We start from the raw sequence: 14486 nt of genomic DNA, 5'->3' as shown, positions 1-14486 counted from the left end.
AGACCATCCTATTTGCATGTGGTATGCTCCAAGCAATTGAATCACCAAGTTTTGATGCTCTTTGAACAACTTGAGATCAACAAGCAAGAATGACTGGTGTCAAATCCAGAAGTGGTCCTAACTCAAGTGATGCTCATTTAACAAGCTGGTGCAGGCACGATGGGCCAAACAGCCTCCTCCTGCACTGGAATACTATGTGTCTGTGAATTGCTTTCAAATAACAAGCTAAGAGCCGGTTCTTTGACTAATGACCCAAACTTTACCTCATTTCAAGGACTTAAGGAAAAGATCTCGCCAGTCCAAAATGCGAGGAACAAAGAGGCATGAATTTGCACTTACAATATAGTCAATTAGGTACTTATACAGGAGTAATATATACTCTAATCCCTAATGGACAAAGCACTCAAATACCAATACCTCATTTCACCATGTTCCTATTATACAGGTTTGATTTAGCGAAGGGAAGAAGTAAATTATTCTTTAGCATGTGGACAACTCTGGCAGATCTTTAAAAATCAACCAGTGCAGGACTAAGTTTGCATGTGGGTCTGGCCCAACGAAAAAGATAGGTTCATTGCTTTGAAGAGCTGAAAATGTGTTGCTGGAAAAGCACAGGAGGTCAGGTAGCATCCAAGGAGCAGGAGAATCGACGTTTCAGGCATGAGCCCTTCTTCAGGATCTTTCAGCTCTGATCTCCAGCATCTGCAGTCCTCACATTCTCCTCACTGCTTTGAAGGCCATCAATGAACCAATGGTGCTTCTACAACAGACTAGCAGCTTTCATCTAATTTTTCCAGATATAAAGATCAGGAAACTACATTCAATTAAAAGGTGTTTACAAAGTCAGATTTGGATTTGAACCGACTATCTCCGATAGCTAGGTTAGCACCAAAACCATAAGGCCTTCCAATTCAGCATCACCATTTTGCCTTGCAAGACTATGGACAGCTGATTTGTTACTGCATTCTTGGTTTGATGGATGTTTAAATCCACAATCCAGGAAACATGAAACAACATTGGTCTCTTTTGCTGTAATACAACTAACCAGTCTTTAATATCAAAGACTATAGTCTGATTTACTTAATTAGCAAAAAACTGCTAAAGTAATACACCATTTTGTGATACAAAAAGCATGGAGAGTTCTAATAAAGTGCAAATACTTACTGGTATCTCGACACTCCACAGTTCACCACCCATTTTACAGTTTATTTGTAATGCAATTTTTGTTGCAATAGCCATCAATGCTTGCGGCTTACTTAAGGTGCGAGCAACTACACACTGACTTGGGGTTGGGCATTCAACACACAAGTATTTCTTGATGGTATCATATTTGTCTTTGCGATTAGAAGGAAGGACACACACAACCTGGTGAGCAAAAGAATGCAATTTGAAAACAGAATTACCACTTTAACATACTTCATTTTACTTCATTCAAGACTATCATTGCAATGGATCCATTAGAGGACAGATAGGAGATTCTGTGGGAATGAGAGAGACTCACAGTTGGCGTGTTGCCTCCCAAGTGCCAGGTTTCATGATGTCTCTGATCGTGTTTGAGGGGGTGGGGGAGCAGCCCCAAGTCATGGTCCACATAGGTAGGAAAAAGGGTGGGGATTTAAAGCAGAAATTCAGGGAGCTAGGGTGGAAGCTTAGGGCTGAAGCTTAGGGCTAGAACAAATAGAGAGTTATTATCTCTGGTTTGGAGTCCGTGCTACATGCTGGCGAGGTGAAGAATAGGGAGAGAGGAACTGAACACGCGGCTACAAGGATGGTGCAGGAGGGTGGGTTTTGGGTTCCTGGATAATTGCGACTCTTTCTGGGGTAGGTGGCACCTCTGCAAACAGGATGGTCTACACCTAAACTAGAGGGGTGAAATTTGCTAATGCTATTCAGGAGGGTTTAACTAATTCAACAGGGGGGGTGGGGGGGGAACCTAAACTGTAGTTCCAGTGTCCAGTAGATTGACAGTTGCGAGGTCAGAAACATGGTTTCAAGGTCAACGAGTGCACAACAAGCAGAAAGATGGTCTGAAGTGTGTCCACTTCAACGCCAAGAGCATCCAGAATAAGGTCGGAGAACTTGCAGCACTGGTTGTACTTGGGACTTCGATGTTGTGGCCATTTCAGAGACACAGATAGAGCAGGGAGAGGAATGGTTATTGCCAGCTCCGGAATTTAGATGTTTCAGTGAGAACAGAGAAGATGGTAAAGGTGTGGAATTGTTAGTCAAGGACAGTATTAAGGTAACAGAAAGGACATTTGAGGACTCGTCTAGGAGGTAGTATGGGCTGAAGTTTGAAACAAGAAAGGAGAGGTCACCTGGTTGGGAGTTTTCTACAGGCCTCCAAATAGTTCCAGGGATGTAGACTAAAGGATTGCAAAGATAGTTCTGGATAACAGCCAGGGTAATAGGATAGTTGTAATGGGAGACGTTAATTTCCCCAATATTGACTGGGAATACTATAGTTCAAGTACTTTAGATGAGTCAGTTTTTGTCCAGCATGCACAGAAGGGTTTCCTGACACAGTATGTAGACAGGCTAACAAGGGGTGAGGCCACATTGGATTTGGTACTGGGTAATGGACCTGGCCAGGTGTTAGATTTGGAGATAGGTGAGCACTTTGGTGATAGGGACCACAATTCAGTTATGTTTAGTTTTGCGATGGAAAGGGATAGGTATATACCTCAGTACAAGAGTTATAATTGAGGGAAAGGCAATTATGATGCAAATAAGCAAGATTTAGGACGCATAGGATAGGGAAGGAAACTACAGGGGATGGTCAAAATTGGAATGTGGAGCTTATTCAAGGAACAGCTACTGCATGACCTTGATAAGTATGTACCTGTCAGGCAGGGAAGTGGTCAAGCGAGGGAAGCTGTGGTTTACTAAAGAAGTTGCATCTCTTTTCAAGAGGAAGGCGATGGCTTATGTTAGGAGGAGATGCGAAAGCTCAGTTAGGGTGCTTGAGAGTTGCAACCTAATCAGGAAAGACCTAAAAAGAGAACTAAAAAAGGAGCCAGGAGGGGACATGAGAAGTCATTAGCAGATAGGATCAAGGAAAACCCTAAAGCTTTCTAAAAGTATATATTTTATTTCAGAATGACTAGAGTAAGATTAGGGCCAGTCAAGGACAGCAGTGGGAAGTTGTACATGGAGTCAGAGGAGATAGAGGAAGCTCTAAATAATTTTTTTTGTCAGTATTCACACTGGGGAAAAGAAAAACAATGTTGTCGAGGAGAATACGGAGATACAGACTACCAGACTAGACGGGATTGAGGCTCACAAGGAGGTGTTGTTAGCAATTCTGGAAAGTGTGAAATAGTTAAGTCTCCTGGGCTGGATGAACTTTATCTTTGGATTCTACTGGAAGCCAGGGAAGAGATTGCAGTGTCCTTGGCTTTGATCTTTATGTCATCACTATCTACAGGAATAGTGCCAGAAGACTGGAGGATACCCAGTGTTGTCCCCTTGTTCAAGGGAGTAGAGACAACCTTGGTAATTATAGACCAGTGAACCTTACTTCGGTTGTGGGTTAAAAAAAGTTGGAAAAGGTTAAGAAATAGGATTTATAATAACTTAGAGAGAAATAATTTGATTAGGGATAGTCAGCGTGGTTTTGAAAAGGGTAGGTCATGCCTCATAAACTTGAGTTTTTTTGAGACAGTGATCAAACAGGTGGATGAGGGTAAAGCGGTTGACGTGGTATATATGGATTTCATTAAAGCGTTTGATAAGGTTCCCCATGGTAGGCTATTGCACAAATTACAGAGGCATGGGATGGAGGGTGATTTAGCAGGTCAGATCAGAAATTGGCTAGTTGAAAAAAGACAGAGTGGCTGGTTGATGGGAAACATTCATCTTGGAGTTCAGTTACTGGCAGTGTACCGCAAGGATGTTTCGGGTCCACTGCTGTTGGTGATTTTTATAAATGACCTGGATGTGGATGTAGAAGGATGGGTTAGTAAATTTGCCAATGACACGAAGGTCAGTGGAATTGTAGACAGTGCTGAAGGATGTTGCACGTTTCAGAGGGACATAGATAAGCTGCAGAGATGGGCTAAGAGATGGCAAATGGAGTTTAGTGTGGAAAAGTGTGAGGTGATTCACTTTGGAAGGAGCAACATGAATAAACAGTACAGGGGTAATGGTAAGATTCTTGGTAGTGTGGATGAGCAGAGAGATCTGTGTCCATGTACATTGATCCCTGAAAGTTGCAACCTAGGTTGATAGGGTTGTTAAGGCGGCATATGGCATGTTAGCTTTTATTGGTCGAGGGAGTGAGTTTCGGAGCGATGAGGTTATGTTGCAGCTGTACAAAACTCTGGTGTGGCCGCACTGTGTACAATTCTGGTCACTGCATTATAGGAAAGATATGGAAGCTTTGGAAAGGGTTCAGAGGCAATTTACTAGGATGCTGCCTGGTATGGAGAGAAGGTCATATATGAGGAAAGGCTGAGGGACTTGAGGCTGTTTTCATTAGAGAGCAGGTGGTTGAGAGTTGACTCAATTGAGACATATAAGATAATCAGAGGTTTAGATAGGGTGGACAGTGACAGTGTTTTTGCTCAGATAGCAATTGCTAGCACAAGGGGACATAGCATCAAATAGAGGGGTGATAGATATATGACAGATGTCAGAGGTAGTTTTTTTAGTCCAAGTAGTAGGGACGAGGAATGCCCTGCCTGCAACTGTGGTAAACTTGCCAACTTTCAGGGCATTTAAATGGTCATTGGGTAAACATATAGATGAAAATGTAATAGTATATGATAGATAGGCTTCAGATTGATTCCACAGTTTGGCGCAACATAGAGGGCTGAAGGGCCTGTACTGCGCTGGTAATGTTCTATCGATTCTTTGTGACTGTTTCCAGCTTTGTTATTTATTCAATCCATTTAATTTTACCTAATATTTGGAGAGGTTTTATACAGGAGACCATTACTAAAAAATTAGAACGCTCCCTGTACCTATCCCTCAACCATCTCTTTTTGTCATCAAAACCCTTTAAAATCTTGAATATTTTGAAACCTACAGAACATCACAATTCTCACAAGCCTCCATTACTGAGATCTGATGACAAAAGCTTTGGTATAAAATCAGGAGTGAATTTTTCAGTACTCTTTTCTTGTAAGGTTTAAAGGATAGTACCCAAGACCAGAAACAATATTCTAACTCTAGCGCAACCAGCAATATGAGCAGGATTTGCATTGCTGCTAGTTGTATACTTGATACAGAATCACATTTTAAGGTCATATGAACAAAACTCTTTTGCAGTTTGTTCATTTATCCCTCCACTTCTACAGATTTCAGATTTTTTTACTTTTCCAAAAGGGTCACATGGCTCCATAAAAAAATAAATTTCCCCGTCATTAATTCCCATGCATACTGAAAGTTTAAACTTGATCTAAAAGGAGCAAGGTAAAACAGGATTAAATCTTTAAATATGTTCTTACAATTCTTGTGGACTGAGTAACATTAGACTGCAAAGCCTTCAAAAATGCCTCACTGCGATCTTCTACCTCAATCCTAAAATAAGAAAAGTCAGTTTATTTTTTTTAAAACAAATAAATGACCAGATCAAATTGATAGCAATTAGCAAACTTTGCGAAATACAGCCACAGAAAGTAGTCACGGGAGGATCCTGCCCATGTAACAATTCTAATAATGCCTATAAAAGCTCACCAAAATTGCTACTCATCTGTACAGGCTTGACCTTGTACAGAAATGAACGGTTGAAAATACTCAGTTAAACTTTCTAGTCAGTTCCTCTGACAACCATCCATTCAGGTGATTGGGGAATATATTCCATCATGGAACACAGACAGAACTCACCATTTGGATACAGAACTGGCTCAAAAGGTAGAAGACAGATGGTGGTGGTGGTGGTGGATTGTTTTTCAGACTGAAGGCCAGTGACCAGTGAAGTGCCACAAGGATCGGTGCTGGGTCCACTATTTTTCATCATTTATATAAATGCTTTGGATGCGAGCACAAGAGGTATAGTTAGTAAGTTTGCAGATGACACCAAAACTGGAGGTGTAGTGGACAGCGAAGAAGGTTACCTCAGATTACAACTTAATCTTGATCAGATGGGCCAATGGGCTGAGAAGTGGCAGATAGAGTTTAATTTAGATAAATGTGAGGTGCTGCATTTTGGGAAAACAAATCTTACCATTAAGTGTATAAGTCCTGCTAAGGTCCTAGCGAGTGTTGCTGAACAGAGAGATCTTGAAATGCAGGTTCATAGCTCCTTGAAAGTGAAGTTGCAGGTAGATAGGATAGTGAAGGCGGCGCCTGGTACGCTTTCCCTTATTGGTCAGAGTATTGAGTACAGGGAGGTCATGTTGCAGCTGTACAGGACATTGGTTAGGCCACTGCTGGAATATTGGCTGCAATTCTGGTCTCCTTCCTTTTGGAAAGATGTTGTGAAACTTGAAAGGGTTCGAGGATTTGAGCTATAGGGAGAGGGTGAATAGGCTGGGGCTGTTTTCCCTGGAGCGTTGGAGGCGGAGGGGTGACCACTTATAAAGATTTATAAGATCGTGATGGGCATAGATAGACAAAGTCTTTTCCCTGGGTGGGGGAGTCCAGAACTAGAGGGCATAGGTTTAGGGTGAGAGGGGAAAGATATAAGAGTGGCAACTTTTTCAAAGAGGGTGGTACATGCATGGAATGAGCTGCCAGAGGAAGTGGTGGAGGCTGGTACAATTGCAACATTTAAACAGCATCTGGATGGTTATATGAATAGGAAGGGTTTGGAGGGATATGAATAGGAAGGGTTTGCTGGCAGGGTGGGACTAGATTGGGTTGGGATATCTGGTCGGCATGGACGAGTTGGACCGAAGGGTTTGTTTCTGTGCTGTATATCTCTATGACTATGGATGTGAAGTAAAGTGAGCCATTCACCTCAAAATACATAGTCTTTGTTCTCGTCACACAACAGGGAAATTATGTAATTGTTCAGGTTGAGTTTCTGATTCCCAGGATCTTACCAGCAGGAACTTAAGAGTAATGCCAGTAAAATATAGGGGGATTCAGACTCTCTCTAGTTGGAAACAAGTAGTCATTGTCCGACAAGTTGTTTGCCAACCGAAGCTTGGATGCTGTACAGAGCTGGTTACCCATGGTCATAGGCAATTACGTGGGGAGTCACCAGTGGAACAGACATCACTGAGGAAGTAAATTTGACAGAATGTAGCCACTTTGATACCAGCCGTAGACAATAGTCCCTGATCAAGTTGCTGTTCATTGATCTTCTCCAAAGACAGACCATCTGTTCAATTTCCTTTGTTTCATGTCCAACATAGAGTCATAGAGATGTACAGCATGGAAAAAGACCCTTCAGTCCAATAACCACGCAAAGATGTTCATTTTTCTTCACTGGAGTAGGAATTCTAAGTTAGACCCAGTGCAAGGGTCTAATTCCATGTTAATTAACTATGTTAGTCTTCTAATGCTGGAGTCTAGCACTGACACCACTTCATTACAACTAGAGAGTGTTGTGAATGAACTATTTGAGAAGCCAATAATATACAGAGGAATCTCGATTATCCAGCATTCAATTATCCAAATTTTGGATTATCTGGCAAGATTGCAAGGTCTCAATGCTTGGCTAAACAGTGTTATCCACCATTAGGTTACCCGAACAAAATGCTCCCTGCCCGTGTCGTTCGGATAATCGAAGTTCCTCTGTATGAAGATGGAGAACTTGGCATTCCATCAGAGAAATAATAAATTAAATCTAATCATGTTTACAACTTGGAGCTGCCTTGGGCACAAACTAAACGTTGTCATTTAAATTTTCAAGTATTTGCTTCCCCCGTTGCTACAACATTTACAGTTTCAGAATGTATGAGTAGGCTTAAAATACAAAAATCAAAACCATAATCCTTATATTGTTTCACTAGATGTGATATTGATGAGGAGTGTTAAGAGACAAATCTTTCAAAGCTTGTCGCCCTCCCCTTGGGTTTCATTTTTTGGTGTTGAATTTCCTTGCATCGATGATAATGTTCAAAAATGCAGATCAGGCACTTATGGACAACAAGTTACACTGACAGTAGAATCTAATAAGAGCTTTCACTTGTATGGATTTATTTCTGTAACAGACTGGACATAGAATCTCTTCCACTGGCTCAGCAACCTAGGAGTAAGGGAAGAACAACTTAAAACTCAGTTTGATCTCTTAGGAATTCAGCTGTTTTTTTTTAAAAGAATTCATTCATCCATTAGCATTGCTGCTACATGGACACCACTGACTGGGCCAGCAATTACTGTCCATCCCTTGAGGGGATGCCCAGGAGAGCGGTCTTCTTGAACCACTGCAGTCATTTGACGTCATCATTTTAGATGGAAGTGGTCATGGGTTTGGAAGTGCGATCTAAGGAACTTTGGTGAATTTTTGCCATATAATCTTGCAAAAGTAAACCGCTGTTACTGAGCACTGGTGGAGGAGGGAGTACATTTTTGTGGATATGATGCCAATCAAATGGGTTGTCAATCCTGGAGGGTGTGAACACTATTTGTCACTTATCAACCCAAACAGGTCTCCCTACATTTGGACATGGACTGTTACGGTATGCATTGTGAATAGTGCAGTTATTAAATCAAATTGTAGAAATTATAGAATCCCTATAGTGCGGAAACAGGCCATTCAGCCCAAAGTCCACACTGACCATCCAAAGACCATCCCGCCCTATACCTGTAACCCTTAACTTCCCCACACTCAATCCACCTAACCCGTACATCTTTGGACCATGGAGGAAACAGGAGCACCTGGAAGAAACCCCACAGGCATGGGGACAACGCCCGTGTGGAGTTTGCTCAGTCACCTGAGGGTGGAATCAAACCCAGATCCCTGGTGCCATTAGGCAACAGCGCTAACCACTGAACCAGCGTACCGCCATGTTATGATACAAGTCACGGGTAATAGAGGTTTAGAATTCTCCAGCAAATTAGGTCAACTGTTAATTTTAACTGTTGTTAATTTGTTTTGCTTAAGCAAAATCTGTTATGGCAAATATTTCAAGTCAAGTCACAGATCAGCCACAATCTGAGTCAGACCGCAGGCTCGAGGATTAAATGGTCCATTTCTTTTCACGTTCCAAGAATTGTCAGGAGTATGAAGACTAACAGTGCATTCAGTATGAACCATACAAGTATGGTTGAGTACTTACATTAATGGCTTTTCCATTCTAATGCCCATTGCATTTACTACTTTGCCTAGAGTTTGGAAAAGGCTCCTAGCTACATCAACATTTCTTCGGGTAAAAATCAGCACCCAATTTTCCAGTGGAATAGGATTAATCAGGTATGCGCCTCTGGTTTCTCTGGACCACTCTGCTGCTTGAGGATTATAGTCAAACTGAAAAGTAATGGAATCCACACAATATAAAACTTAAATCAGAGCATAAAAGGTGCAACTAAACAAAAACATACAAAAATTGCTTTTTCCAAACACATGCCTAATCTATACATCATAGAAGAAAAAGTCAAGAGAAAACCAAGAAATTTGGGAATAAAGCCTCAAACATGCTAAATTAGGCAATGACTTTGACTTCAGGCCAATCCTTGTCCATAACAATCTTGAACCTAATGCAGTTATGATCACTGACAGCAAAATGCAGTCAGTCTTTCCTCCTCCAACACCTCCATCCCCTCCCTCTTTGCGCACATACCCTTGCTGCCCTATATTAGGTTAAGATCAAACACAAATCATGATTCAGTTAAATGATTTTGAAAAAGTCACAAGGAAATGAATGGCCATCTCTAGCCTGGGAACAAAGGAACTAAAAAGTCATGCTAATAATAAATCCAAATTTCTAAAAGTCACTCACTTTTCCATCAAGTCTGCCCATTGTAACGAATACTTGCTCTTAAATTAACTTTTATGCACTTAATGTCAATAATTTCTTGCACAAGCTACATATTGCAGCTCACAATACAGTAGACAATCTAATATATTGCCTCAAATAAGACATTCATGACCAATGGTTGAAAACAGGTGACACTTGACTCCATGCATTTACCTCCAGAGGGTATTGTCACATTATGTTTAACCACTAGCACTAATCACTAGATGTGATGCTGAAGCAATTTAGTACTATGGAGTAGCTTAGAGAACCACTTAGATGTAGAATTTAGCTTCTTATGTGGACATAAACAAACTTACAGCCATTTGCAATCTGGGTGAGATTTCTAATGCACATTACCATTTTTCCACCTTGGTGGATCTTCTCTGAAGGCACAACTCGACCAGACAACGAGTGCAACTCAGTATCAAACTGGAGACCCCAATCAGAGAGTTCCTTCTGGACATTATCATCCCTGTTTTTAAGAAGTTTAAAAATCATTGTAACCTAATAACAGCAAATCTATAAGTCTACTTTAGTTTCAGTCAATGCAGAAAAGAAATTCCCCTACACGAATTCAAAACAAAGTGTAACAGAGTTCAGATCATAGTGACTATTTTGAGAAAATCTGCTGCTTTTAAGAGAGCCAGAACTATCTCATGAGTTTATTAAGCAGACCAAGTGAACACAGAAAATAATCTGGATGCTGTAGAGAGCCAGATAGCAGAATGAAATCCTAAATATAAACACTGGCATTGAACAATTTTCAAAATGGTCCATTTCTGCGCCATATACTCCTTGTACATTGAATAAGTTACACAAATTGGTGTACCCCAACGTCAGACTTATTAAAAAGCTAGAACTTAAATTACAGTACATCCTAATGTAAGTAGTGCAACCAGGTTCAGACGAGAGTTCCAATGTTGGCTTGGCTCAAACTATGAAGGCCAAAGAAAATGTGGTAGAACTGACTGCAGTAACTATTGAAATTAAAAGACAGACAAGAATACAAATTGCTAGAAAAGCTCAGCAGGTCTGAGGATGGGTCACATGACCCGAAATGTTAACTCAGATTTCTCTCTCGCAGATCTTCCAAACCCGCTGAGTTTTTTCAGCGATTTCTATTTTTGTCTGATTTACAGCCGAGTTCTTCTGGTTTTTACTTGAAATTAAAAAGTATTTAAAAACTTTAATCTGCTGACCTAAGAGAGAATAGAGAATCAGAAAAGACAATTAAAGTAATTGACAAATTGAAACATTTTACCATAGCCCACTGAAAGAAATGGCTTCAATATTTTACGACAATGGGCTACATTACAAAAATTTTCATACTTCTGATCACCAGATTTTTTTTTTCCAAATTTAATTTCATTTAAGAACATACTTTTGAATGTAGTCCATGAAACGGCATAACCGCTGTTCTCTTTGTTTTGGTGTTAATCTTGTATGCACAGACAGGTCTCTCATAACATTGAAATCGGAACGTATTTTGTCAGTCATTCCTGTAAATTATTAAAAAAAACATGAATTTACAACGGTGCCTTTCACATAAACCATTTTCTGGCATATGAAGTGTTTCTTTATGGTACCGTCATTGTTGTAATATAGGAAACAGTAGACAACTACATTTGGCAAATTCTAAAACAGCAAAGTGAAAATGACCAGATCATACGTTTTTGTGGTGTTGATTCAGGGATAAATATTGGTAAAGATTTTGGATAATTTGCTTGCTCTTCTTCAATGAAATTATTTACCAGAGGAGGCTGTCAGCCTTTGCTTAAACACTGGTTTTTGAAGTACTGCACCTCCACTAGTGCAGTATCCTCTTAGCATTGCAGTTTCACTGATGATTTTGTCCTTAGAACCTGGTATGCGACAGAACCTTGCATACTCAGAGGCAAGTGCTGCCATGGAAGGCAACACTGAGGATCAGCCAAAATATTTATACTGAATGTCGCTGCTGAATCAAGTGCAGCTGCTACTTCATGCTATATGAATTAACCCCAAAGGCATGAGAAGGACGGAGCCACATTTTAATGATGATTTTAACACACAGTTCTACATTCACAAGCTGCACTCTGAAGCTTATTATGCATCTTGAAAGTGCAGCTCTCGCAGCAAATCATCTTTTCACACCAAGACCTAATTTCAGTACAGATCAAATATTCAGCAGACAAACTAGATGTCTCTTGGGCCAGCATACTTCAATTCACAACCACTGATACAAATCTATACAATATTTTACAGCATGTGCTGACAATTATGGTTAAATGCTAAGTTACAACTGTAAAAGTCTGGTTTACAACATTTACATCCCCTCCTAGCGGCTTCCAGAATGAGAAATGTGGAAACTAAATAGGCAAAAGGTCACAGGTTTACCTCTCTTTGGTATAGTTAGCCAATCTCAAAAACCATGCTTCGGTGAATTGAAGGTAATGAATTATTTCAAAGGCACTGCCATGTCACCAGAATGTGACATTATCAACAAGATGCACTCTTTGACACGGAACATGCTTTCAAACTGAGTTATGCACACAAAATAATTATTACATATCGCCCCAAATTAGCCCATCTTTTCAATTCCTATTACCTGTAAGATAGCAGAGCTCTGGAATGAGGCAGATGGGTCCTATAGTAGTACCTCCAGGTCCTTGTCTTTTAGGCTGACTGACAAGCACTGGCTGGTTCAGATCAGTGATGTCTGTACTATATTGCTATGGAAAAGTTAAAAATAGGTGTAACTCAAATTTTCTCACATCCCTAACCTTTCAGCATATTAGTCAAAAATTAAAGAAATTGACATATCAGAATTTTTTTTTTTTAAAACTGAAGATTAATGCAACATGGTTGTACCTTTTTGTAATATTCTATGTAGCTGATTTGAGATCCATCTGCTTTTTTAAAGGTGTTTCGCGGATTCTGAACCCAATCAATGTCATCAATTCGGTAAGTCTTGTTGTTGTACCTAGGAGTCACCATGATGATTGAATGAGTTGATGAATGAATACATTACTATGATCCAAGTAGAATTTACTACTGGCCAAATCAGACCCCAGAATGAAATGTGGTTCGATAGATTTTGTTTTTATTTAATATGGTGGTCATTCATCACATGACATGTACAAAAGACTGTTTCCTTATGAAGGAAATCTACATTTATTACACAGAGGAAAACAAAACAAGCTATTTAAATATAGACACACTGATAAAAGATCTTAAAACTACAGCCAGTCTCATCTATTCCCCAACACCAATTAGTGCTTCAAGTTTTGAAAAAAAACCTTCTATCAACTCTTTAGGTTTGACTTAACTGCTTCTTTCCCAGTTCTGTGCAGTCTTCCTTACACGAATACTCAAAACTGAAAGCCTTTGTTAGTTGCTTAATAATCTGCCAATTTATGGAAGTTTCACCAGTTAAACTTTCACACCGCGGTAACAAGCTCTCCTGAACTGGCCTACTGTTACTTGCAAGGATGGAATATATGGGGAGGCCTAGTGATATCATCACTGGACTGTTAATTCCCAGAGACCTAGGTAATGTTCTGGGGACCTGGGTTCAAAACTCACTGACAGACAGGGGAATTTGAATTCAACAAATATCAGGAATTAAGATTCTAAAAGGCGACTATGAAACTATTGCCACTTGTTGGAAGAACCCACTTGGTTCACTAATGCCCCTTTCAGGAAGGAAACTACCACCTTTAACCAGTCTGGCCTACATGTGACTCCAGACCCACAGCAATGTGATTGCCTAATTAAAGAGTCAATTAAGAATGGGCAATAAATGCTAGCCTCACCAGTGACATGCTTATCCTTTGATAAAAATATTGTGCTCCCGACCGATCTTTTTCAAAAGAGTCTTAAAAGCTTCAAATGCTGGGCGTTTCCAAACTAAAATCAATTCTTGATTATTCTAAACCAAAAGCAAGCTACTGCCTTTGAAATGTTTATTCCTAGTCATAAACCCTACAGCATGGATCCAAGGGGCTTGAAAGCCATTTGCTCTAACACAGACTGAATTAGGTCACAGAAGCGCTATGGCCTTGTCTATTTTTTTCCAAAGTAAAAGTAAAAGACACCAGCTTGAAATCTAACTCCATATTTAGAAAATAGAATCACACCATTTCTCAAGATCATAAAAATATGCTTAAAACTAAAAGCAAGTAGAAAGAAGAAACAGCCCAAAGCAAAAACAAATATGGTACTGCACAACTCTGATGTGAAGCACAGCACCCAGATACCCTCATTAACACAATCCGGATCTTACCTGGTAAGAACTATGACTCCGATTAGCTCCTTTGAGCAGGCCTCCTGAAACCGGTGTTCACCAAACTGCTCATATAATTGATACATTACATCAAGTACAGTTTCGCTACGCAGAATCTTGTGACTGACATCTGCACATAACATGACACTGTTCTCGTACTGCAGAATTGAAGTGGTGTATCCTGGCCAAACCATGATTCTGTAGTAGTGGAAAATACCACAATGTTCACCGCGGTTGTAAAATTTCTGATACTTTATTCCCTTGTGAAATTTAGTTTGATTTTAGTTAGTTACATCTGAATATAATTCCCATCACGTTTCTCAATTCTTCTAGCTGCAGCAATAACAGACAGGCTTTTAATCTGCAATTCT

The 14486-nt window shown here is 40.1% G+C and overlaps 1 protein-coding gene across 1 annotated transcript in view; it reads right to left on the bottom strand.

Annotated features, from left to right (window-relative positions):
- The window catches only part of piwil1 (piwi-like RNA-mediated gene silencing 1), a 50276-nt gene that overhangs the window by 21309 nt on the left and 14481 nt on the right, over positions 1-14486 (bottom strand). Inside the window, exons 8-15 of the mRNA XM_072587655.1 lie at positions 14116-14313; positions 12702-12813; positions 12439-12562; positions 11233-11350; positions 10209-10323; positions 9174-9361; positions 5451-5523; positions 1165-1365 (exon numbers count right to left, since the gene is read on the bottom strand). Coding sequence (XP_072443756.1) covers positions 1165-1365; positions 5451-5523; positions 9174-9361; positions 10209-10323; positions 11233-11350; positions 12439-12562; positions 12702-12813; positions 14116-14313 — 1129 coding nt within the window. The remainder of the gene's footprint in view (positions 1-1164; positions 1366-5450; positions 5524-9173; positions 9362-10208; positions 10324-11232; positions 11351-12438; positions 12563-12701; positions 12814-14115; positions 14314-14486) is intronic.

This window comes from Chiloscyllium punctatum, chromosome 17 (genome assembly GCF_047496795.1).
Source record: "Chiloscyllium punctatum isolate Juve2018m chromosome 17, sChiPun1.3, whole genome shotgun sequence".
Classification (NCBI taxonomy): domain Eukaryota; kingdom Metazoa; phylum Chordata; class Chondrichthyes; order Orectolobiformes; family Hemiscylliidae; genus Chiloscyllium; species Chiloscyllium punctatum.
Note: the sequence above shows the minus strand (reverse complement) of the source record. Positions and strands in the feature narration are given on the sequence as shown.